This window comes from Thunnus maccoyii, chromosome 7, assembly GCF_910596095.1.
Source record: "Thunnus maccoyii chromosome 7, fThuMac1.1, whole genome shotgun sequence".
NCBI classification, from domain to species: domain Eukaryota; kingdom Metazoa; phylum Chordata; class Actinopteri; order Scombriformes; family Scombridae; genus Thunnus; species Thunnus maccoyii.
The window spans coordinates 7,084,333-7,109,680 of NC_056539.1; the positions used below are offsets into that span (position 1 = coordinate 7,084,333).

The window sequence follows — 25,348 nt, forward strand, 5'->3', positions numbered from 1 at the left end:
TAATGTTAAGATTTTCCACTTTTCCATCTTGCTACTGACATTTTGCTACCCTCTAAAGTCTCAACGATTCAAATACTAAACAGTCTATAAAAATGTAAATGCAAGTTAAAGTGGACATATTCATCTTATTGTTTAACTGCATTGCTGCACTAAATCTGGAATAAGCACAAGTCTTTAAGAGTGCAGGACATCAAGTGAAGCTGCAGTTTTATTATGACAATATCAAAACATATTTATAAGCTTCAACTGAACCTGATGCACAACCTCTGTGATTATATTCTGCATTCTGACTGATCAGCAAACAATGCTGTGAAGCAAAGCTCATAAGTCTTTATAAAAAGTTAATGAAGCACTTCAACTAGTTCCACCAAATGGCATAATCAAATGGAGTTAACCTATGACAGAGATCAGTAGAGTGACCACACCTAAATCCTCCCTCCTCCATTAACAGAAATGACACCACACCTGTGCTATACCTGCAGTCTACCTTTTTGTTGTTTTTCCCTGTGACTGTCATCCATTATTTTAAATATATGATGGACCTATATATCTGCTACACTCCAAGAAGCCTATACTCTTTTGATTTATCCTGTAGATGTCTTTCTCCTGTTGTCCCCCTCACCCTTTGATAATGGGCAGAGTGCAGTAGTAGTAAGATTAAAAAGGTCTGAAAAGGAAGAAAATAGACCATATATACTGTAATGTTTTGGCAGGTCGATATTTGACTTCACAGACAAACTGGTGAGACAAGAGTGTCTAAATAATAACTTTTAATAAATTGTAACCATTTTGCAGTGTAACATAGGTAATATAGATTTAAATAAAGAGCCAGTTATTGTAGTGTATCTTTATTATAGATAAAACTGATAATATTGGTATGCAAAGTAAAACTACTTGATTTATTTTACAAATAGAAAATTAACCACCATTTTGCTGCCTCATGACTGGTTGCCATGACAATTATCAAGGGCCTTGAAGATAACCTGAGCAAAACCAGAGATGATTAATTAAATTCAGTTTGCAGCTGAAGGTAATATCTCTGTTTCTTTCGTATTTGAGGTTTAAATAAACTTAAACAGACACAGTTAATTGAGCTGACTCACATCATAATTGTTTTGTGAAATAGCTTGGCTAGCTAAAAAAATACAAATAGTTTCGCTAGTTAGCATCACTATGAATTGCTAACTTGAATTGCGAGTGTGCTTGCTACATGAGTTAACTATATCTATATCTGTTGCTTGGTAATTAGTTTCCCAGTGAAAGTGTAAAAGCAGTTTGGCAAGTATATTAGTGTTTTACAATTGCTGCAAATCAACTTTATTTCAACGTTACTGTTGCCTCCGCTGAGTTGATTTTATGAAAATATTTTCTTTGTGTCTCAGCAGGCCCGCTAGTTTCTTTTGTTAATTAACTTAGCCGACTTATCCAGTCAATTAAATTCCTATCACATATCATTCCTTGACTCTGACATACGGAAATGGTTTTTAATGCATAGCCTACATACATTGTCAAATTCAGTCCGACACATCTATTTCTTTACTCTACTTTTAGTGTATTGTTCAGTGTATTTAGCCTGTCAAAATGTTGTATGGTTTATTTTTCTTTCAATAATCTCAAATCAGTCTATTTTCACCAGTGTGCTTGACTTATTTGATTGACAAGGCAGGCACTAAGGATGTAAAAATACTGTGGTGCAGTCTGTTTCCAGTACAAGGCGAGCTGGAGGAAACCTTTATTAAACATTATGCTCAGTATTTGTTCAATGTTACTCCTCTTATGCGGTCTAGTTAAGATGCCATGTGTTTCTGCTATAGCAAAAGCTTATAAATTATCCTCTTAATTTCACCCAAACTGAATGGTCTGTAGGCTTAATCTCCTAAATCCTCTTTTAAATAATTCCTGGGTTGGGCAAACTCAGTTTATCTTTATTCTAAACTCAAAACACTAAGTACGTAAGTTAAATTATTTGCTTCATTAGATATGCTTGTGTTTGTAAGTCAGGTATTAATATCATTCACCACGCTGTGTTGGGGAATTCCACAGCCTTAAATAGTGCCAGCTTCAGATTATGGACCCCCATCTCCTCCACCCACCACCCCCAAGCCCGTCCAGCTGTACACATACCAGAAGTTGCAGCAGTGCTATCATATAGACTGTGGGGGGAATTCCGCCTGTCTCAGACTGCAGCGTGCGCCACTTCAGCAGGAACAATGGCAGCCTGAGCTCTGAAGCAGGTGTAATGTTTCAGGGGAGCAGGTCAAAGTGCCTCTGTCTGAATGGTGCATAATCACCATTATGTGTAGTACAAATATTCAGTATTATGCAGGCTGACTTCTTCACAATGGAAGTGCTCTTCATGAATGGCTGCCAGCAGGACTCCTCCTCCTCCTGCTTTCCTCCACTGGCTGGGTGGCCAAATCTCTCAGCCCTGCACTTCTACATTTATGTTGATGTTTGCTGACATTGCAACTTTTAAAATTACCTCTTTAAATTGCTGGGCTCATTTTAAATATGAGCAGCAAATTGAATATGATGGTGGTTGATTCTGTCTCCTTGCAGACTCAGGGATCCGTCATCCCGTTTGTCCTGGAGAGAAAGCTCATTCCTCACCACCATGTCCCAGAATCAGTCAGCACAGACAAGTGATTTCTTCAGCCAAGATGTATTCAACCAACTGTTTGATATGCTCGACCAGTGAGTGATTACTACACAAAAAGCTAAAACATTATGCTGATAATGCAAAAGCATATTTTAGTGATAAAAACACAACTCAGCAATTTTTTTGTGTCCCCTCTTGTGTTTCAGATCTGCTATTCATTCAGTCCAGCCCATTGAGCTGAACTTCACAGAGAGTCCAACAGATGGGTCTACAGGAAACACCATCCAGATCAGTATGGACTGCATAACTATGCATGAGCCAGATGAGACGCTTTCTGTAAGTACGTAGGTTTGATGTTCAAGGAAATCGCCTTTTACCTTTTTCTTTTTTTTACTAGCAATTCATGCTGCCTCAGCCCCACCATGACCTCAGACAGAAATATGCAAAATTAACAATATTCAAAATGACATTACCTGTTCAATGTGTCATTGGCTATATTACAGGTACACATCACTGTTAACTTACAACTAAATCAATATAGACTGAGCAGTGTTTTGTTTATGGAAATAGGTTAAAATAATGATATTTCTGGCTTTGGAAATAGCAGTTTCCTTGCCATTTATTGCTGAGTCAGTACACTTCACAGAAACAATATAGGTGTTATTTATTTTATCATTTTTATTCTGTGAGTTTAAAAACTTGAGTGACCAAGCAATACATACAATGATGCTATAAATCCATACAGAATGCTCCAGGTTTTTTTTTTGCCGTTGTCATTTTGTGGTTGATTAATAAATGTACCCTCTGAGATTACTTTCATTCTGAGTTGATGGGACTTCCAGTGGTTGTACAATACAGATTGAACTACTTTTTATTTTCATATTAGCAATGGAATTTCCCCAGGACGGTTGTGACAATGTGGAGTGGTGCAGAGTAGCTCAACAGCCAGTGAATAAGGCCAGTTTATCTGTTTTAGTCTGAGATGTTGTCTGTAAGGTGGTGATATTATCTGATTTAGCCTGAGTCGTGCTTGACCTGGGTGGCCCCTCTGAGACTGGTAGCTCTCAGAGTCTGTTGATGGTAGAATGTGCATTTAGACGGTCACATGCCTTAAGATGCGCTTTAAGTAGTAAAATTTGAGTTTCCTGTGTTTCTTTCTTGACTATAATGAGTTCCTTGTTGTTGTCGTTGTTCCTTGTGACAACACAGAACAGACATTGATTCATATTACAGTACAGTCCAGTAAAGTACTGTGAAAAATCTTTACTAATACCTTTCTGGTATTAGCTGTTTATAAAACAGTGCACTGTATGAACTCTCTTGTGTTTGATCTGTAGTGAGGGACATATCTTTGTCAGTTCTGCTACTGAAAGATGATGTGCATGTTCCCCTCCCATTGAAGGAATGCTGTTGTCCAGCCAGGGTGGAAAAAAATAGCAAATAAAAATTTTGTTCAAGGAGCTGAGTAATGTTACCCTGCGCATCCCCCAAGGGGGTCTGTGCTCTCTTGAACTGGTGATTAATGGCCCCACCCCCACCACCCACTTTCCTCTGCACCAAAGAGGGGCGTGGTGCAGTGATTGGCACGCCAGCAACCCAGGCAGCATCCGTGTGGGGCTAAGAGCCCGCTGCCATGGCGTCTTGCCAATCACCAAGCCCTGATCATTATTACCAAGTCAAGTGTCTGTTTTGATGAAAAGCTGTGGTGGGCAACCCCCCCACCCAGCCATGTGGAGGTGTGCCTCTTTCATGAGTCATTAGAATGCAGCTCAGTGTTTAGTGCCCTGGGGGACTTATTTGTATTGTGTAGGGTTTATGTTTAATCTGAAATTCCTTTTTCTTCTGGATTTTTTTTTCTGTAGCTGCAGGGCAACAATTTAACACAGCACCTGCCTCTCTCGCAGAAGTCCCAGCACTCATCTATCAGTACACGTCTTCTCTATGTAAAAGTGAGGGGTGGCAGCAGGGGGGGAGGAGAGAAGCAAACAGAGGGTAGAATAACATGAAGGAATGTAGCAGAAATAGTGGCTGAAGAAACGCTATATCCTACCCCAAACAGCTGATTTTACACCAAGATAAAGCTCTGATCAGCTGTGCATGGAGGACGCAGTGTTGAGCACGGGGACAGAGGTCCTTTTCAGACACAGGATAGAGTTTAAACAACTTTACAGCAGAGTAGCTCAATCGACACAGGGCTTCCCTGAGGTCTAATTACATGTTTGTATTTGGATTCTTACTTTTTTCACCACACCTCTCTCTCTCTTATGTGTGATAGCTTTTGCCCCTTAGTTCAGTGTCTGAGCTGCTAAGCTTTTTTCTCCGCCATTTCCTAAGTGTAACAGAATGTAAAGTTAATCTAACGTAGTTTTTAAATTCAGTAATAAGCAACGTGAGGCTCAACTTTAATCGTAACTCTCAGTAAAAATTGATTATTCATTAGAAAATTGTGCTGTATTTAATCCAGGATGTTAGTAAACCTGTGCATTAAGTACACAACCATCTGTCATTTCTTTCATGCTCCACCAGTTTGCCTCCAGCATATTAAGAAGTGTTGTAAGGCGATGTACCAGGGAAAGAGTACCTGCTACGGTCCACTTGAATAACTGTTGAGTCAGTGAATGAGTATGAGACCTGACTGTGGATGTGGGGATGCTAGAGCGAGAGCCCCTATTGCCCTTATCTTTTGTAGTTTTACTCACATCTTCCCAGACAAGACTCTTCGAAAAGGCTTACTTCTACTTTTTTCCACATTATTATATCATTGATCACCATATATTGAGTCAAACCCTTTGAGAGAGAATAAATCTTCCAGTAATAAACCTTTAAACTTCTTTTGTAAAACACCAGTTATTCATATTGATTTTTCATAAATACCTGATTTTAATCCAGAGTCTTTAAACATGCAGCAGAATTAAACTAAAGTGGATTCACGTGACAATAATATATTGGTTCAGTGGCAAAATAGAATAAGTCTCTCAAAAATGCAGTTGTTGACTTAAATAAATGTTTAATACTTTGTTTTAAAGTGAGCGGGGTCACATTTGAACATTAATATTAGAGATTAGAGAATAGTTTTCTTGGATATCAGATATGATGTGAAAATTAAAACACAATACCCTATAATGGGACAAGCTATGGTTAGAGTATTTAGTTTATTTTTTCTCTCGCTTTTTGAACAGATAGTTCTAAAAGGTTAAGATGCCCAGGGAATTAAACTTAGATGCTAATTTAGGAATTAAAAGTCCCTTTTGTGCTTCCTGTTTGTGTTTTCTATGCACCAGAGGCGATGAGGCAAATTAGACAATGAAGATTAAAAACTAACAGCTTTGTTTGAGATGTAATTTTCAAATACAATAACACAGAGTCATTGTGGTCTTTGAAATTAACTGTTGTGAGACTGTGATGTTTGAATGGATGTTGGAAACAGACACCTAAAAAGACTGGAAAGCTGTTTCCAAAGTAGCAGTGATCTGCATTTTTTTTACTCAAGGATGTAAATATAGTAAAACAAAATACAAACAGAGTTAGCTTTAGAGTTAAGAGAATTCAATCTCTCTCTTTTTCTCATCTTATCTCACTCTGATCATTTCTGAGTCATCTGGGCTGTGAGAAACTATTACTGTGGGACTCATTGTGGGCAGAATTTACAGCCCAGAGACCAAAATTAGAACTTGAGTCTTATGACTGAAATGCAGATGAACTTTTTGAGTTCCTAAAATGAGATATTAGATTAGTTACTAAATAATTAAATGGACACTTTATGAAATTAGAGTGCTGATTTATAAAAATTATTATTAAACTGGAATTATCCAATCTAGTTAAGTCTGAGTATATCAATGTACTGTATTTTCCAGTTCATCAGTGATTAAATTGACTAAATTGTATCACAGCATAATCCCACAATAATGTTATATTCATATAATCAACTTTTTGGTGTTGCTTGAATATATTTATTGGTTTTCATATTTTTACACACAAAATAACGACATAAAAAGTAAAACAAAACAGAAAAAAATATATATAATATATAGTTCATTCATTCAGCACACGGTCATACATGAACTACATGTCTTCATCAGTTCATCAATCAGTACAAAGTTGGTAGAGTAACTCTAGATAGCACATAAAGCGTCCCCATATTATTTGGAATGTTGTAAGTGGCCGTTTGCAGCGTACGTCAGTCAGTACTTCAATATTTTATGCACTTCAATGGACAAAAACTGAAGCATCAATGGTTACCCAATGGCTAAAAAGCCTCTCAAGCTGCCTGGCCATTGACAAGCTGACTGAATTCATATTCTGCCCTCTGAGGCTACATAGCACAGTAGCAGGAACAAGGGATTAACAAGTAAAAACATAAATTGTACTTTGATTGTAAAGTTGAAATTAAGGTAGAAGTCCAGTGGACTGTTGTGCAGCACTTTGACTTGATACTTGTCCCAATAATAATAATTTAACAAATTCAGTGTGATGATCAGTTATCAGAACAACCCTGTTACTGAGTTGTGACTATACAGTGATTTAGTTAGTGAAAGGGATTGAATTTACACAAGCCATCTACCAAAAACTAGTAAAATTATGGCTCATTAGTCTCTAAGTCTGTTCTTTTCTTGCCCCTTTAAAATTATTCCTCCAATTTTTGAAATCAAATTGTCCAGAGGGTAAAATAGTTTCTAAATCAGCTTATTTCTTTTTAACGAGTGTATTTTAAGACTTGGTGGCAGTTGATTGTGGGGGTTTTAGGAGTTGCCACCCAAGTGATGCTCTGTCTGTCCGCTGACTGCCTGCGTCTGTCACTGTGGATGGGAGCTTACACTGCTGTCAAGGCAGGTGTCTGTGCAGCCACTGCAGCCTGACTGACACTTGATACTAAACTAATCTAGCTGACTTAAGGAACGGGCTCTTTAAAGTGAAAAACTTTAGTAAAGCCTCTTTTGTCTGAGCCCCTAGGTCTCCAGATTTTTAGCTGCTGCCTGGTTCAGCTCTCTTCTTAGTTTCTCACTGCTGTAGCATTTGAGGTGACACACTTAATAAAGATGCGACTGCACTCTCTGAGAACATAGTTTAAGATGGTGAAGCAGTGTGTTTCCAGTGAACTGGTTTCTAGGGTCTGTAATCCACAGCCCAAAGCTAATTCTGCAGCAAGTGATTGATTCTCTGTCACAAACGAGAGTCATGTTAGGATTGGTTTCCCTATTGGAAATTGATCTCTATATGTAAGAAAAACATGCCAGTAAAACTATCAAAAAAGTTAAAGATATGTGTTGATTTACAAGCCTACTGCAGTTTATTGCAGCCGGAGTCTCAGTTGCATTAAATAGCCAATCTACTATGTCTGTCCTGCTTGAATACAGCTACCACTTTATATTTTACTACAGCCTCACCCAAACACTGAGTATTCTAACTTCTTTTCAGATGCCAATGTTGTTTTAACATAATTAGAAGTTTGTTTAGCTAAACTAATTATCACCCTCAAAAGGTCTGGCTAGGTCTTCACTGAAGCCCAGGTACAGGCCACTGGATTGGGCTCTTTAAAGTGTTGATTTGCTTTTGTGACATGCTGACCTGTAGGCCCATAGCCCCGGGGCCTGAGCAGGGTGTGGCTGGTGATTGGAGACACTGACTTCAGGTCATAGTTGTGCTTAAGTCCTCAGACAGCTTTCAAATCATTCTGACCACAGGGCAAGAGTTTCAGCCCCCTGGGTGCTGCAGTAATAGAGGTGATTTGCGCCCTACTGACCAGGCCCTTCCCTTGTCATCTAGCAGTATGTTTACATCTGTAGCATAACTCTGCTCCATATTTCTATTTTAATGTACTTTAAATGATGAATGGAAAGCTAGAGATGCTTTTTTGTTTTGCTTGTTCAGCAAATAGCTCTCTAATGTCCAGAAGACTAAAACAGACCACGCATTTAAAGTTTTGGTTCAAAAATATGTGCTACAAAGTATATCAGTGTAGATCCACTCAGCCTAAATGTAGCTGTTTCAGTTTTCTAGCTGAAATCGATAAAATGTATACATGAAGCCAAAATCAATGTATAAATCTATTCATGGAAGCAATTTTATTATGAACATAACTTTCAAATAAGTAGAGATCCAGCTGAGCTGTTAGTGCTAGCACCATTACAGTATCTGAGACACAACACATGTTTCCAAAACAGATCTACACCAGTCATCTCTGATAGATACAAGCAATCTACAGGAGTCACATTGTTTTACTGGGGGCCTCTGCATTAGGATGGCTTGGGGGATGCAGGGGGGAGCAATTCTTATGCAAACTAGTGACTGTAGGTGTAGCTGATACTCACCTAACCCCAGACCGCAGTTCTTACTCTGGAGCTTTCAGCCCTAATGGATTTGTTTTTGTAATTATTTATAATGCTACAGTATGTTGTTAATCTTTCTGATTATCAATCAAATTGATGGTAATTTTCAATTTGGGATGTAATTTTGAGATCATCCACCCAGATGGATACATTCACGAATACATGAAGTGTCTTTTGAATGGCTTAAATTAAATTTGTATTAAATGTTTTACAGGTAATGTAAGAGCACTGCAATTAGGATAAAAATATTCAGAGTTAAAAATGAAATGTATCTTTCTGTACTGACTATTACTTTACCTGGATTGTCTTATGTTGCACTATCTGGAGAAGTAAATAAAATGCAAAAGAAGCAAAATGCAAGCATATGATAAAATCATTTGTAATTTTTATTGAGCTTGATATTATTCACTGCTACCAATTAATGCAGTAATTCACTAGCTAACATATAGCAGTGAAGAGGCCTGCAGAGCCTCAAAGGCAGAGTAAGGAGACGATGCTTCTTCTGGAGATGGGTGTGGACTCAGGTATTGGACAGGTTGCTCCTTAGACCCTCCCCTCTCTTCCCGGTATATATGACCTTCCCATAGATTCCTATAGAAGCTTCTGTCTGTCCACTTTGCATCTGTAGTCCACATCACTCCTTTTAGAGTGAGGAAAAGAGATTTGTGGAATCCTGGAGCCAGTGGAGCAAACAGCAGCAGCTCTGCTCAATCTCAGCGCCAACATGTTGTACCTGGAGACGGGGGGCACAACTTCATACAGCGAGGTAAGACCAACGGAGGAAATGGTAATGGGGCATCAAGCATCGCGCCCATTCCTTTGAGATGAATTAAATACCACATAAGAGTAAAAGGCCTCGTGTTTTGGGACTTAAATTTGATGTCAGTATTCTAAATGATCCAAAATCTTGAATTTGTGTGTATTACTTGTTGCCGGATGCTTTTTGTGTAACAAAAGCATTTCATGTGGATCAAGTAAATGAAAATATATGAATAGATTGAAAAGACAAATAGCTTCTTTTAATCAAGTAACAATTAACATAGAAAAAGTTAATGTGGGGAAGATGGTTTTGCTTTTGTTTGACAGTATGTGTGGTTGTGTGTGTGTGTGTGTGTGTGTGTGTATGTGCACATCTGTGTGCGTGTGGCAGTCCAGTGAGCAGGGGAATGTAAACACCTGAGGGATCTCTTCGAAAATGTTCTTCTTGTGAAATGGCTGCTACCTGGCTTGGCATGGATTTAGTCAGTTGAGATTATTTACTTTGAGTCAAGTTGTTGTTTTTTGGTGTCAGAAAATCTAACTTCCAAAATTTTTGGAGGGTTTTAACTTTCTGCGGTGAGACCTTTCAGCTCTGAGGAGCCTTTTGTGGAAAAACTCAGCAAACTATAAAGAATGGAAAAGAAAATACAAAAACATATTATTGGTTATTTTAATTCTGACAAACTATTCTGATAGTATGTTGTGCGTTAATTGTTTTAAAATTGTGAGAGTTAGACACTGATGAGAGTTTTCATTTTCTTTTTGTGAACCGAGTGTTTCTCCACAAGATGTCTGACCCTCTCGTTAAATATTTGTGTGTTCTTTCAGAAACAAAACAAAAATCGAAAAGTTTTAACGCATCAATCTAAAGTTTACAATTCTTAATGTTAAAAAAAAAAAATCAGGGATCCCATCTCCATTTTTCACTTTGAAAGCCTCATGATTGATGGATCTGTGTTTGCAATGTTGAGGAAGCAACAAGGGAAACATTGAGTCAAATATGAAAAGGAGTTTGTGCTGAAGTTATTTTCAACTTCTTTTCCAAATCACACAAAATGGTGTTATTCTGGTTTTCAAAATTTTATGGTTTTGCATTATTTCAGTGTCATTGTAATGTTACAATTACCAACAGAAAATTTTACCCTTTTAGGCTCTCAGTATTTGAGAACGGAATTGTTAAAAACAAAAACTAAACAGTTGTTTGTCAGTAAGTCAAATCTATATGAAATATATGCTTCAGTTTAAGGATTATTTAAGATCAGTGTCTGTTCTGTGGCCAGACTCCCATTTTTCTTTGTCTTCCGTTGCATTAGCAAACTCTTGTTTCATGTTTTGTGTGACATTTTTACCAACCAAATCCTTCATCTAAACATTTTGCAGAGCAAGTGAGCGGTGCTAGATTCTCAGATTGCAGGTTGCAGATAGCAGGTGTGTCAGGTCCCCGTCTTTTAAGTTGTTGAGCAGGGGGTCTTTAAGTGGTGTCCAGCTCAATCCCTCCAGTGTGTGAGGTATCAAGTTCCCCCGTCCCCAGTCTCTTGGGAGCCGATGCAGCCATTAGAATGTGGCTGGCCAGGCGTTGCTGTTTAGTCCAGGATCGTAATTGCTTTAATGGTGTGTTGATGTAGATACAATCACTTGCTCTGCCCACCCCAGCAGGTATGAGGTGTAGATAGACCCCCACCCAGCCCCACCTCAGCCCCCAACCCTGTTGAGCTTTTAATACCTCCCTCCCCTGTGGTCACTCATCACAGTCCCCTAGATGCTGTTATATGTTGGCCCAAGGTACATGGAGCAGGTCGCCAGAGAGCTTGGAATGGGAGCTATTCCCCCCTCAGGCCAGGTCTGCCCTGGTTCCTGTCCTGATCGTTCTGGCTTTATCAGTGCTTACACTTTGTGGCCACCTAACAGTAGCAGCAACAGGGAACATGACGTATTCTGTGTTAAGATATAAAATTGTGGAATTTTATCCGTTTGTAATTTAAATTTACTGTGTATGGTGTTCATGGTGTTCTGTGAGAAAATGTTATCTCAACAGAGGGACAGTCATTTTCTGGCAGATGTGCTGCTTGTGTTCACAGAGATCACAGAGACTCTGCTGCCATGTGATACTGTAGCTAATGATACTCAAACTAAAATATATACAAGAAACTCTAATCATAACTTCTGAACTGACAGAGTCATCTCTGAATTTCATGTTACACATGATATACATGATAGTTTTCAAAGCACTGATTTCGCCATTTGCCTAGCAATAACTATAACACAGGGAGGAATTTCTCAGTGTCAGTATGCCATACCAAATGCCACTGTGGTGACATTAGCAATAACTTTTAAATTACTGTCATGTGTATTTCAAATATTTTTGATATGTGCTCTGGATAATTTGGATTCCAACATTGTAATCAACAGGCCATCACTCTGAAGGTCAACAGTCTCCTTTTCCTGTTGGCCTGAAATGCTTACCCCAGCATTTATCTCAGACAAAGAAATGAGCTTGAAGGCCTCAAACAGACAGCACAACCTTTCAAAAACTTTATTAAAGGCTGTTGAGGATGTCAAGGCTGCTGATTTACTGTGCCTCTGCTTAGCAGCCTGGCATCCCAAAGGCCTAAACACAGCGTTGGCTATAAACAGAAGGAATTTTTAAGAGCAGCTAAAGTGGTTATTAAATGGTTGCTGTATTATAGTGGAATAAGATCTGATTAAAGGAAACGAAGAGAAGACCTGAAACTCCCTTACACAACCTTTTTAAAAGCTGATATCCCACTTCCAGTCAATTAAACATTAAAACACGATGAACTGTAGGTGAGACTCTACTGCTGGGCCTCAGTATCTGCTCAATTATGGCTTTATCCTCATTCCTCATCTTTGATCTTTATATTCATTTAGACCATGAGAAGCATTATCCGAGGCCCTGTATTTAATGTTAAGTATTCTATGTCAGGCTTTCTATCTGATGTCCCTGCTTTTATCTATGTTTGGTCTCTGGCCAGCATCAACCTTTTCTTTAGAATAATATTTGACATTGATAATTGGTGCCTGTCACATCCACCTTTGCAGCTGCCGGCATCAGGTAGTGGGAGGCTGTGTCATCTTTGAACGGCTGAGCGCCTCAGTGCAACTGCAGTGAATTGCGCCACAGTTCAAAAGAATCACTCTGATATCACCTATTCCTCAAATACGGGAAAACACTGTCCAAACAGGAAATTGTGTCATCCTGTTAGTTCCCACACAAACCGTTGGATCTTTTTCTCTTTACTTCCACGTAAAATAAGTGAAGTTAGTTCGTTTTTTTGCATTCTGTTATTTTTAGTCACACCAAGTCGGACCTTACCCATTTTTTCTCCTCTTAGATCAGATTCACAGGGTCACTCTTCAGCCCATTGAGTTTAAACCTTTATAACACGTACGTAATTACCCCATTGTGAGGGAGCGTGTGTTTGGGAAAGCCTCTCTCTGCTAAAGGCTGGAGGGTCTCCACCAGAGTAGAGTTTTCTTTCTGTGTGTGTGTGTGTGTTCCATTCACAAAACACTTGTCTCTTAACACCTGTATGCCCAGCATAATTGTTCTCCAGACAAGCTCTTATAAGCCCTGGTGTCATTGTTTCCAGGGGGTTAAGCAGCCTTGTGCTGCACACACAGTGACCCTCACCCAAAACAAGCTACCCTGTGGCGCTGTTGCACAAGTATGCTGAGGTTGACTCAAATGACCTCTCTCAGGTGTCTGTCTAACTGTGTGAGTCAGTGTATGAACGTAATAAAGCAGCAATTTTGCTTGATAAGTCACTACCTTGATGAATAGTTATATAACTTACCTCGTCTATGTTTTGTTGGTCATCTGGCACACCACTAACACCTGGCAGTGCAATGGGTGTGAGCTGGACAGCTGTGGTCAGCCGGGCTTGAAATAAACAAGAGGCCCTGGAGAGATTAATGGCTGTCCAAAGAGTGAGAGCGATGGCACCTCGTCCAGGAATGTGCCATTTATAAATGGAATGGAATGGAGTGAATGGCAAGCAGAGCAAGTAGGAAGGGGCTGGCTACGACCCAAGAGTATTCTCCATCCTGTTTAAAGACAGACATTTTAATTCCATTCCTCCTGTCTGAATTGTTGGCTGTGGAGAAGGGAATCAGGAGGATATGTTTTTAGCAGGACATTGATCCAAAACGAGCAAGGCTGTGGTGACAGTTAGAGTGATTAAATGTAAAATCAGATTTTGTTTTTCTGTCATATAGACATTTCTGAGGCCAATGAGTGTTAACATGTTGGTTCAGGAAGGAGATTTACCATAAACACAAGACCAGGAAAGATGGTTTAAGTTACTCTACTTGGACATGGACCTTTTTCCCCACTCCACTTCCTGTAACATGCTTTCTTCAAGTGTTGTGAGCCTGCACCGCCATCAAATGACATTTGAAATGCAAAATGCAATACTTTCTTGTGTTCTTCACTTAATCTTAAAAACAATGCAAAGTTCATGGTGGCAATTTTGAACTAAAACCCTTCAACATGCGTCTTTCTTTTTGAGGACGTCAGTTTCACTTTACCTGAAACATAATACCTGTATCTTGGTGTAATTTGAAACTGTAAGTCGTTGGATCAGTCAGTGCATTTATTCACTTCAGTTCACTTTTTTTTCCATGTAATAAACATGTTTTTTATTTTATGTATTTCTTTTCAGGTGTCAGACCAATCCTTTGTCTTTAAATATGCAAGTTTAACAATAAAACACTTTGACATTCTCCTATAATGACTGAAGACATTCCTCTGTTGTTACTCCCCTCTCCCCCATCCCCTCCATTTTGTCTCTAGTCACAGTACACAAACCTGGGACTCCTGAACAGCATGGATCAGAACATTCAAAACGGTGGCTCAACCTCTACCAGCCCCTACAACAATGACCATGCACAGAACAACGTGACAGCCCCATCACCCTACGCCCAGCCCAGCTCCACCTTTGATGCCCTTTCCCCCTCACCGGCCATCCCATCCAACACAGATTATGCTGGGCCCCACACCTTTGATGTGTCCTTCCAGCAGTCCAGTACAGCAAAGTCTGCCACTTGGACGGTAAGACATTTATTTATAAAGTTTGTGCAGTATGATTGAAGAGTTTGTATTTGTAGAAATTCCATCTTTGGGTCGAGCAATAAAAATGTTTGAACTACATGATGTAGCCTATTCAAAAATACGTTAATTGTGCAGTTCAGTTGTGGCACCTTGGGTTCCTCATTTGACAAGTTACTGTAAGGCAGTTGCAGTAAAGCCTTACCTTTATCCATTATCCAAACAGCCTCATCCCGTACTGAAGAGAACAACAATAGTTTACTGATAGGGCAGTAGGGCATGCAGTGGGTCAGACGGACAGTGCATTATAGGAATGCCCCCTGCTGGAGTTCAAGGCACATCCCATTGTGCTTCACTGAGAATTTTTAACTTCAACAGATCAATTTTTTTTTTTTTCACATGTTCGAATAGTAGTTTTGAATAAAAGGTGGCAGCCCAAGTACTGAAGAGTAAAAAGTTAAGACCTTGTTGATTTAACCAAGATAAAACAACATCTACATGACATAAACTACATAAGTTGTCTCACAATATAGTGTGAGTGGACATTCAAAAGTAAGTGCTTATGCAGTTATGTGTTCTTTACTCTGTCACTTAAACTCACTTTGCACTGGATGATAAATTAAGTGTCTGACATACGAAATATGTGCCAATATTCTTTGTCATATGCCTAAATTCCAGTTTTCATATGTGTTCTGAGCATATGCTCCTCATAATACGTATGGTTCCACAGTGACATATTAATGTGCTAGCTGTCATCATAACAGGTCATCATATGAGTAGAGGTTGAGGAGATACTTCTAACCATAAACTCTTATCTGACAATCTGTGCTCTTGGCAGACTCAGGTGCACATTATCTAAAAGTCATTTCTCAACTACATCTGGCAAGGAAGAATGTCACTTGAGATGTATAGCTGCAAATCATGACTAAACCTCAGGCATTTCTTGCAAATGAAAGAAGAAAAACTGAAGGGCATGATCTTACTGCAAAGCCTGTCACTGTGAGAGACATTCACATTTAACTTACTAATCTTTTAATTATAATCCTAGATATATGAATAATGATGGATGTTAAAAGCAACTAAAAACAACTGAGTAAACTTCAGTCTACTCACAAATTGGGCAAAGTTCATGGGTACTTTGTTAATGACAGAGGTAAACATGCTTAACAGTTGGTCCAGGTGTGGTGATGCCTTGTGCAGCTAGATGTCACCATGTGATGCTCAGTAAACCTACACAACCAGCTCCTCCTGCTCTGTCATTATGTATGACAGAGCTGAGGGACAGCTGTTGCATCAGAGCCCCACCTGCATGGTTGTTTATGTGTCTAATCTGCTCTGTGCAGACACTGTAACAGCCCCACAAGTTCAGTGTATTAATGCACCCTAGCGGACACCATAGGTGACAGAGATTTTCCCGCCAGACAGAGTTTTGTCCGTGTACGTATGAGTTTAGAATATGAGTTTTTTTAAAATAATGTTTTAGACAGTTCTGACAATGCAGATTGACATTAAAGATGGGGAGAGAGATGGACATCTGTGATTACATAATGGACCTGCCTCACAATAAATAATTTGCAAATGGCAACATTGGAAATGGTCATTGAAAAGATTTATCATTAGTGTGGGATTGATGATTCATAGTCCACCAAAGTCATCCATGTGAAAAAATGGCTGAAGGACCGTTGAAAAACCTGCTGAGCTTCATGCACACATTTAATGCACTGTGCCTTCCAAATAAACCTGCTGAACTCAGGGAGTGCTGGGCAATCTCACCTTATTCCTTGGCCACGCCAAGTGTGGGATTGTGACATTTACCTAATTCCCACACCGCCTCACTCATCCCTCTCATTTTCACAGTCCAAAAACAAAAGTGTTTGTCTGATGTGCAACTGTGAGGAGGTTAACAGTGTGGTTTGTGAGAGGCACGCCCCAGGGCCTGAGCTGCACTGGTTTAGGACACATCCCCATCATAGACACACATAGTGCAACAGACTGTGTGTCCCACAGTCATAACACATGATGCAAGACTGGTTTGATTGGTCTGGCTTATCGTGGAGAAATGATCAGTTTACTGAGTAAAGGCTACATCTTCCCCTGAGGCCTAAACTTAATATTTACTGATTTATGATGTTCAAAGTTTAATCCCATATCTGAAAATAAACCAAGTAGAAGAGATTTGACTTACTTTACATTTTTCTACATAAAGTCGAGTGATACCGGTGTGATCAAACAGAATTCATATTTTGTTGTTCCAGTAGTAAACTTCAGTGCATCATCCACAAATAACGATTTACGTTGCTGCAAAATGCAGTCATTTAATCCTACCAAAGAATTTTTGTCAGAATTTTACATCACTGAACATTATTTTGTTGTGCTGATGATTTTCCAAACTGGCTCACAGAGAGTCATTTTCAACCTAAAGAGTTGTGATTATAGTGTTGGTTCCCATCTCAAAGGAGGCTCCCTCACCTGATCTCAGGAGATCTTTCGCAAAGCTCCCATAATCTCAACCCAATAGCTCGACTGCTGGACTGATGGACTGATGGCAAAGTGCCATAGAAGATGTCACCACCACAGCTTTGCTCTGTGCATAGATCTGCTAATGCCCCCTTTTGAAGGCCTGTGGGATCTTCCACAGGACTTAGTGGACTGTGTACTGTGCTTTTTTGATGACTGTTCTTAGGGAGACACACCTAATCCCTAACCCACACCTTAACCTCTTCCTGTCTAGGATGACTGTGACACACACACATAGGTGCAACACGTCAACAATTTCCCAGAACTGCTCCCACACGGTTTTCTTGTTGGCACTCCTGCAGTCTCCATGGTATCCCCCCCTTTGTCTTTTAGTTTGAGAAAAGCACTTAGCTGGGTCAAATGAATACACGGGTTAGAGATGTTTTATCTTCTTTGCCTTACTAAATTAATGGAGTGGCGCAAATGAGGCAGTCATTGTTGGCTACCGATGCAACTATTGTCAGGCTAAAGATTGGATGTGTTTGCTATGTGTATTAACTGCCACCACATATAGTAGCCAAAGGAGAGGAATGTCATGGTTTGGGCTATCACAGGGGTGCTGTAGAGCTAGAAGGATTACAGTAATGGATTGAGGGCCTGCAGATAATACTTGTGTAAATACTGTGTGCCTCTTTCCTGAACCCTGTGCTCTTGGAGTGGGCTCTGTCTTTTTGAGAGAGTTAAGCTTGATGGTTGCATCTCACATTGCGCCGGAGGAGGAGGAGAGCCTTTGAATGCTCAAAGAGAAGAGTGTTCTAGCGAAAGGCAGCAAGACACAGCTTGCCCCTGGAACATCTGCGGGCCCGTCCCACGCCTCACGAGATGGGGCTGAGACTTGTTTGTGTCAAGAAGCTTGTCACGACTCGCCCATCACTGGCAGACAAGCCCTAAAAGCTACAGATGGGGAAAAGTGGAGGGTTTTTGCTTTTCGAATTTTTAAAAAGGCAGAGTTGAAAAGGTTTTTATGATATGGGCTATGGGATTTCGCCATAATTGTTGTGGAAAAGTTCATTCCCTTACAGTTTTGTTTACAAGATTCTTTTTAGCCCCTACAGATAACCTGATACAGATACCTGCAGTAATGATTTACAACAACAGAACACAGGATCAGGCTGTATTGTAGTTTTAGAAATACAAAAGAAAGATATTAGTCTGGCACCAAGAGACTATGAGCATTTCTTGGATCAGAAAAATCCTTACTGAGTTTGTGGGAGCTCTCAACTCAGAAGTCATTGTTGTGTGATTATTGAGATTAAGAATAACACAAACATGTTTACAGCTTTGATACTTCCTTGAAGTTCTGAAATGAATGGAGGGAGACTCTCATTTGCATATTGAGTTGCAGACAGATACATTTAGAATAACTGTCCCAATGCAAACCTGTACACTCATTAAACATTATGGCTTCCAGAGATATTTTGGTGTTGTTGGTGTTTCCTGTTAGTTTTATTTTCAGTTTGGAATGAACTTGGTTCTGGTTTTAGTCATTTAGAGCACCGGTGAAGACAAGCGTTCAGTTGGCTCGTTCCAAGAGTGACAGATGCATATTTGACTCTTTCAGCGCTGGCTACATAGACATGATGCCACATGAGTGTACAGGTTTGCCTTGGGACAGGTGTCATCACTGAGATTGGGTGGTCAGGACTGGTGTTGATGACTTCAGCATAACATTCATCTTATTAGACAAGTATAGAAAAATCATCTTAAACTCCAAATTTTTACCTCGTATTCATTTTCTTCCAAGAAGCAGGTGTTTCATTTCTGTTGCTGAGAAAGGAGGTGAGGAAAAAAACTCCTTTGCGTTATTGTTGAATTAAACAGGTTTGGGAGAAGCTTTAGGCATGACATGACATGTCAGGTATGAAGAAGACAAGACCAGAGGCGCCAAACAGTGCTTGTTTAAGGCCTGATGTTTGTCAGGACTTGACTTCTGCATGTGCCCGCAGCGCCTGTCAGGGAGAAAAGAACGCTACAGCTGTGGGCCTGCCTCAACCTGTGCAGCAAGGGAAGTGTGTATTTATGTGTTCAAGTTGCATGTCTTAGAAAGTAATTGCACACATGCAGCACTGTACAAGCATCAGAACAAATTGTATGTAGCATGCAGGGAGATTATCATATGAACATATTTCATTGAAAGGTCAATGAGTGTTATTTTTGAACCAGAACAGTCAAACAGCAGCAGTTGGAGTAGATTATGTGCATAAAGGTCATTCATTATTTTTTTTTCTGCCTCACTGCCACATGTCTCATTTGAACAATGTGTCACGTGTGTTTCTTGCAAACACTTTTCTTTCAAATGATTGTGATTAAGCAGCTCTGTATTGTGTGCTGTGTGTTCGTTGGCTGTGTAATTCACATTGTGACCAATGAAAGGCTCATAATTACATGTTAACACCTGAGTACCGCACCCTGTGTGAGCCACTGAATCCCATCAGTCAACTGGCTGTCCTCCACCCTGAACAGTGTTAGCTTTAGCCAGGCGCTGCTTTCAGCAATCAGCAGCAGCTCCTGCTCTCGCTGCTGAGCAAACACAGCACCAGCAGCACATAGTTGTGTGTTCAAAGTTTGTAGCTTGAGGGCTGGGCTGGTTCTCTGGTGTGTGTGCGTGTGTGTTGGTTTGAGACAGTAGGATATGATTTAAACAAACTTTGGTTTTCTGCCTCTAACATCTTTGATTAGATCTTAGCGTTCTGTGTTGTGCTGTTTTTGCCTTCAGCTACGCAAAACCAGCACCCTGTAATTATTCAAAACACTATACACTGACCCTTTACGCAGCGCTCCTGTCTTTCTCTTTGCCTCATAATCTTCTGCTCTCTCTTTCTCTTTTGCTCTTTCCCCCGTCTCTGCTTGGCTTCTCCACCCCATTTAGCTGATTGACAGAGGCGTACGGGGAGTATCAGGTTAGGAGCGAGGGGACAGCTACAACCATTCATCTTAGTTTTTCTTTAAAAGAAGACCTTTTGGAAAGCTGCTTTGATTTTAAGCAGGAATCAGCTCAGTCATTGTGTTGACATCCCGCAGAGCTTGAACTGTGCTTATCAGTCACTTTATCATGTGAACTAGATGTATTTATACACAAACAACAAATCAGAACACTTGGTACACAATAGTGCTCTGGTTTTATTTTCATTACATTACTATTTGACTTCATATTTAATATTATTTTAACTTTCTGCATATTAGTAGCACTCTGCAGTTTTGTGTCAGTTCATCCTGTGCTTATACAGTTTATAATGAGGTCACTTGAGGGAAGGAGCATAGCTGAGAATTTGGGTTATTATTAACCCGCCTTTATTAGCGGATCCCATCTCTCAGTGAAATGCACAGCAGTAACGTGTGTAGGTTGTGAGCTGGAATATGGGAAAGAGAGATGCAGAGGTACTGTTTTGGGTTTGTCATGATGAAAGGAAAGGTTGTGCCTGGGGAACAGAGGAGAAGATGTCCGTGCCAAGCTTGTGTAATATTTAAAGTCAGCACAGACAGGTACTGGGATGAGCTCCTTTCTTTGGAACCAAACTTAATAGAGGTGGAATTTTATGTTGCACTGTTCTCGAACACAGCCCCAAGCGGTTTTCACAATGTTCACTTTTCTTCACTCAGAAATGAACCTGACAGGAAAATTTTCCCTCCACCCTCCACTCCCACCCAATGTCTTCTGCACATAGAGGATTTAAAGCTCTGCTTACACAGCAGTGATTTGAATGGTTTGTTTACACAGGCGGGTTATGCCTATTAGTAACAATTCAGTCTTTCTGATGGCTTACTGGTTATCAATTCTAACGGTGCCAGCGATCAAGGTACATCCATTATTCATGACTCTTGGCTTACAAACTTGAATGTGAGCCAGTGTGTGTGAGCAACCATCACATTCTGGCGCCAGTCATAGATGGATCTTCAATGACTCCTGTGATTAGTCCTTCATTCCTGTGCATGGAGCTGAAACTGCATCATTTTCATCCAACCCCACAAGGAAAACTGCACTCAACCTTATGTAGCGCGAGCTTGCCAGTTGCTTCAGAAGCCCTGTTCTGTATGATGAGCGGCCATCAGATGCTTTAGCACAGTGCTCCTCACTTGAAGATGAAAGCCAGGCCCAGTTTAATTGCTGCTGGAGGGGTCCATTTTATGGCGCTCCTCGGAAGTCCCAGAGGCTCTCTGTGAGACATCTTAAAGGTTGCCCAATACACAGTCTTAGCACCAACCCCTGTGTGTGTGTGCATGTGTGTGTGTTTATTTAAGGAGGTCGTAATCACAGTCTTGTCTTTAACCCTTTTTGCTTCAGGGGAAACCAGAAGTGCACAGTCTAGTCCAGGCAACAGGTGTTACGCAGATTGATCTGTCCTTTTCAAATATGCACAGACATTGTTTTGAAACGTCAAACCAGTTGATGAACAACTTTTATCTGTAAATATTGTTGCCTTTATCATTTTGTCTTCACAGAAATTATTCTCTCATAAAATGTTTTATAATAATCATTTGTCTTTTCTCTTTTTTCTACTTTCCAGTACTCAACAGAGCTAAAGAAGTTGTACTGCCAAATTGCCAAGACATGTCCGATTCAGATCAAAGTGCTGACCACCCCACCACAAGGTGCTGTCATCAGGGCCATGCCTGTTTACAAGAAAGCTGAACATGTGACCGAGGTGGTGAAACGCTGCCCAAACCATGAGCTGAGCCGCGAGTTCAATGATGGTCAGTACTTTGATTCATTAAAAAATAAATTCTCGCTCGTGTTTCACTTCAGTAATCATCGATTGCTGTCGACACTTAATAACACGACTCGTATTGCTTCCAGGTCAGATAGCTCCTCCGAGCCATCTGATCCGCGTGGAGGGAAACAGCCACGCCCAGTATGTGGAGGACTCCATCACTGGGAGACAGAGTGTATTGGTTCCCTATGAACCTCCCCAGGTGAGCTGTCTATCATGCTGCGGCGAGGCCAGCTTAATGCTCTGTCAGCGACACCTCACCACCCCCACCTGACTCTGACAGATAGAGCGGTGACAGAGCCTGGCCCCTCAGTCCTGACACACAGCAACTGCTGGCCCCAAAAGCCCCTCAGCGTAATCATGACTGAAAACCTCACAAGAAAATAGTTCTGCTATTTTTAAACCATGTGGGTTTTATAGGCCACATGGCAAGTTATGATTTATAATGAAATTGTGAGATTTTATTAAAAAAAATTGGGTTACTTGTGGTTACAAAAATGTTGTATCATTTTAGGCAATAACCTTTAAAATGAACAAGATTCCTTCTAATTCTTTGTATTTTAAGAGTGTAAAATATTAATTGTGGTCCACTGTGCAGTTTGACTGTCCACTCTAAAACATTCTTCCTTTATGTCTTTTTGTGAATTGTATCAACAAAATGAAGGAATTTAAGATCCCTTAGCTGAAATCATAATGGAAAATAGTGTTTAGATATTTTGGAGATATATGATGAAGTTAAAGAGCTAACAGATCAAAGAAAAACAGTCACTATGTGCTAAGTGTGGTGTAGATGTAGCTCAACACTGTACAAAGTAACTGGACACCTGTCAGTTTTCTGCAGTAACTTAAACATTTAACTGAGAATCCTGCATTCTGTAATCAGCAGCAGTGTGGAGAAGTGAAAGAAAAGATATGAACTCATGCTGGTGTGTCCAAAACAACTAAATTCAAAGTCTGACTTTAGATAAAACTTAAACTAAAGTAAACAAGGAAGAGCTCTTTCTCTCTAGAGCCTGGTCTCTCACTATGACAAATCCTCCAAAAAAACATCACTAACAAACATCAAATATGGCCGCCTTCTTAGAAAAATTATTGAAGATTAGAGAGCAGCTGCTTGTAAACACAGGTTATATAGTAACCAGGTTATATTTGTGCATGTAAACACATTTTCTAATCAGGGCCTCTTGTTTCTTCTGTGCATTCAGTGATGTCACTCACTCAGTGTCGTTCTCCTCTCTCAGGTCGGGACAGAATTTACCACAATTTTGTACAACTTCATGTGCAACTCGAGCTGTGTGGGTGGAATGAACAGACGCCCAATCCTCATCATTGTCACTCTGGAAACCAGAGAGTAAGACACATCATCCTCATCATCCTCAGTGGTTGCCTCCATGTTAGCGGTGGATTGTTTCTGATCCGGTTGCTGTGTGTCCCTGTCTTCTCGCAGTGGTCAGGTATTAGGCCGCCGGTGCTTCGAGGCCAGGATCTGTGCCTGCCCGGGCCGAGACCGGAAGGCAGATGAGGACAGCATCCGCAAGCAGCACGTAACGGACGCCACAAAGAGCAGTGAGGGTACGAAACGCCGTAAGTAGTGCTGGGGCTGGTGACGGGCTGTCGAGCTTTGGTCTTACCTGACATGCTTCCAGTGTCAAGGACCCTCAACGCTAACACTCAGTGGATGCTGCCAACCTCTTTCCCTCGCTTGTTTCCCATACTGCTCTGGCTTAGGCTAACTGTTGCTAACTGCACATGGCCAGTGGTACTCACACTGTACTCTCCTCTTTTCAGCCTTCCGCCAGGTTTCCCACGGCATACAGATGTCCACCATCAAGAAGAGAAGATCTACAGATGAGGAGGTTTTTTGTTTGCCTGTAAGTATTACTTCTTTGTTTCAGGGAAAAGTTTTAAAACATCATTCTGAGAGTGTCTCAGCTGCTTATTGACCATTGTCTTTCTTTTTTTTTTCTTATAGATCAAAGGCCGTGAAATTTATGAGATTTTGGTAAAAATCAAAGAGTCTCTGGAACTCATGCAGTTTCTGCCCCAACATACAATTGAGTCGTACAGGCAGCAGCAGCAGAATCTCCTCCAGAAACAGTGAGTACCAGTATAGATTCCTAATAAAGTAAAGCTCATTTGTTCTCAGGCACATTAGGAAAGACAGGCCTACATTACTTGCAAGGTTCACCCTCCAAATCGTTGTTTTGACAGTACTCTCCTTATCTAATTCTTACTAAATTTCTTGTTTGCTTGCCAGGAAAATTTCCTGTAAACTTTTTTTTTGGATGAAATAGTTTTTGTTTTGAATAGAGTGCAGTGATTCAACATGGTTGACTGATAAAGGCTATGCATGTGATTTTTTGATTCCATTTACTCCTGCCACTGGCGCATCACAGCTATCACGTAAAAGCTGATAATAATTGCTCTAAAATGGGTGTTACGCAGTGTTCAGCAGCCGAGAATTTACCTAGAATTTGCTCAAGGCTTGCAACTTGGAGGGTGAGCCTTGCAACAAGTAGAGCTGTTTTCTTTCCTCACTGTCTCTCATGGGACACAAGCCAAAGCTGGTGAATCGTGACAAATGTACCTGGCTATGCTTTGTTAAGGAGAAGCTTCCAAAGATTCATGGTAACGCCTTTGGGTGCTTTGCCAGGTTTGCACAACAGCACTCAACAAAATCCGTGCCTCAGTCTCATCTATTCGCCTCGGCATAATTAAAACTCTGTCTCACACACACTTTTGTTCGTCCACGCCCATTTCACTATAAGCTATGGAAAAGAGGAGATGGGTGTAAATGATAGTTTGACAGCACTAAAATGATAATTACTGCTTATGTTATAGTTTCCCATTAAGAGACTGGCAGACAGCCTCACTGTGAGATCATGCCTGCTTTCACTGTTTTTAACTTTATTTGTATTTGTTGTTGGATACTTGTTGCTCGCTGTCAGGCACTAAAATATTGGTAATTATGGAAATACTGTGAACAATCATTTAATTAACAGATATTTAACTAAATACATTTCTTAATAGTACTTTAAGTACTCAATAATTTTAGATTGTAGAGTTAAAATATTAGTATTCTCTCTAGGAGTTGGTATATCTATCCTTCATGTGCATGTTTTTCTCATCTTTCTCTGTATTTTCTTAAAATCCTCAGAGCCAGAATAACTTGCTTCTCTCTTCTGTAATTTATAACTTCAACATTGTTTCCTTCAAAGCCTTTGAAATAAAACGTTCAGTCAACAGCAAATGCTTCTTTTCCTTCTTTTTTCCTCACTGTGTTAACCGCCAAATGATACCACTCTGCACATTCCAGTGGTGAAATGTTGTGATCTGTGTTTGCATAGTGCCATCTTCTGGAAGACGGCAT

General features: G+C 40.2%; 1 protein-coding gene across 7 annotated transcripts in view; it reads left to right on the forward strand.

The window, feature by feature from the left end:
• Positions 1-652: 652 nt before the first annotated feature.
• Positions 653-25,348, forward strand: part of tp63 (tumor protein p63) — a 29,769-nt gene continuing 5,073 nt past the window's right edge. For 2 of the 7 annotated variants that reach the window (XM_042416811.1, XM_042416818.1), the window contains exons 1-10: positions 916-1,030; positions 2,560-2,694; positions 2,806-2,935; positions 14,498-14,755; positions 21,775-21,961; positions 22,065-22,180; positions 23,220-23,329; positions 23,426-23,562; positions 23,767-23,849; positions 23,951-24,075. In XM_042416811.1, coding sequence (XP_042272745.1) covers positions 2,615-2,694; positions 2,806-2,935; positions 14,498-14,755; positions 21,775-21,961; positions 22,065-22,180; positions 23,220-23,329; positions 23,426-23,562; positions 23,767-23,849; positions 23,951-24,075 — 1,226 coding nt within the window. In that variant the 5' untranslated portion in view covers positions 916-1,030; positions 2,560-2,614. Of the gene's footprint in view, positions 742-915; positions 1,031-1,181; positions 1,279-2,559; positions 2,695-2,805; positions 2,936-14,497; positions 14,756-21,774; positions 21,962-22,064; positions 22,181-23,219; positions 23,330-23,425; positions 23,563-23,766; positions 23,850-23,950; positions 24,076-25,348 lie in introns of those variants that run through there. The other 5 variants (XM_042416814.1, XM_042416815.1, XM_042416816.1 and 2 more) reach the window with 5 other exon arrangements.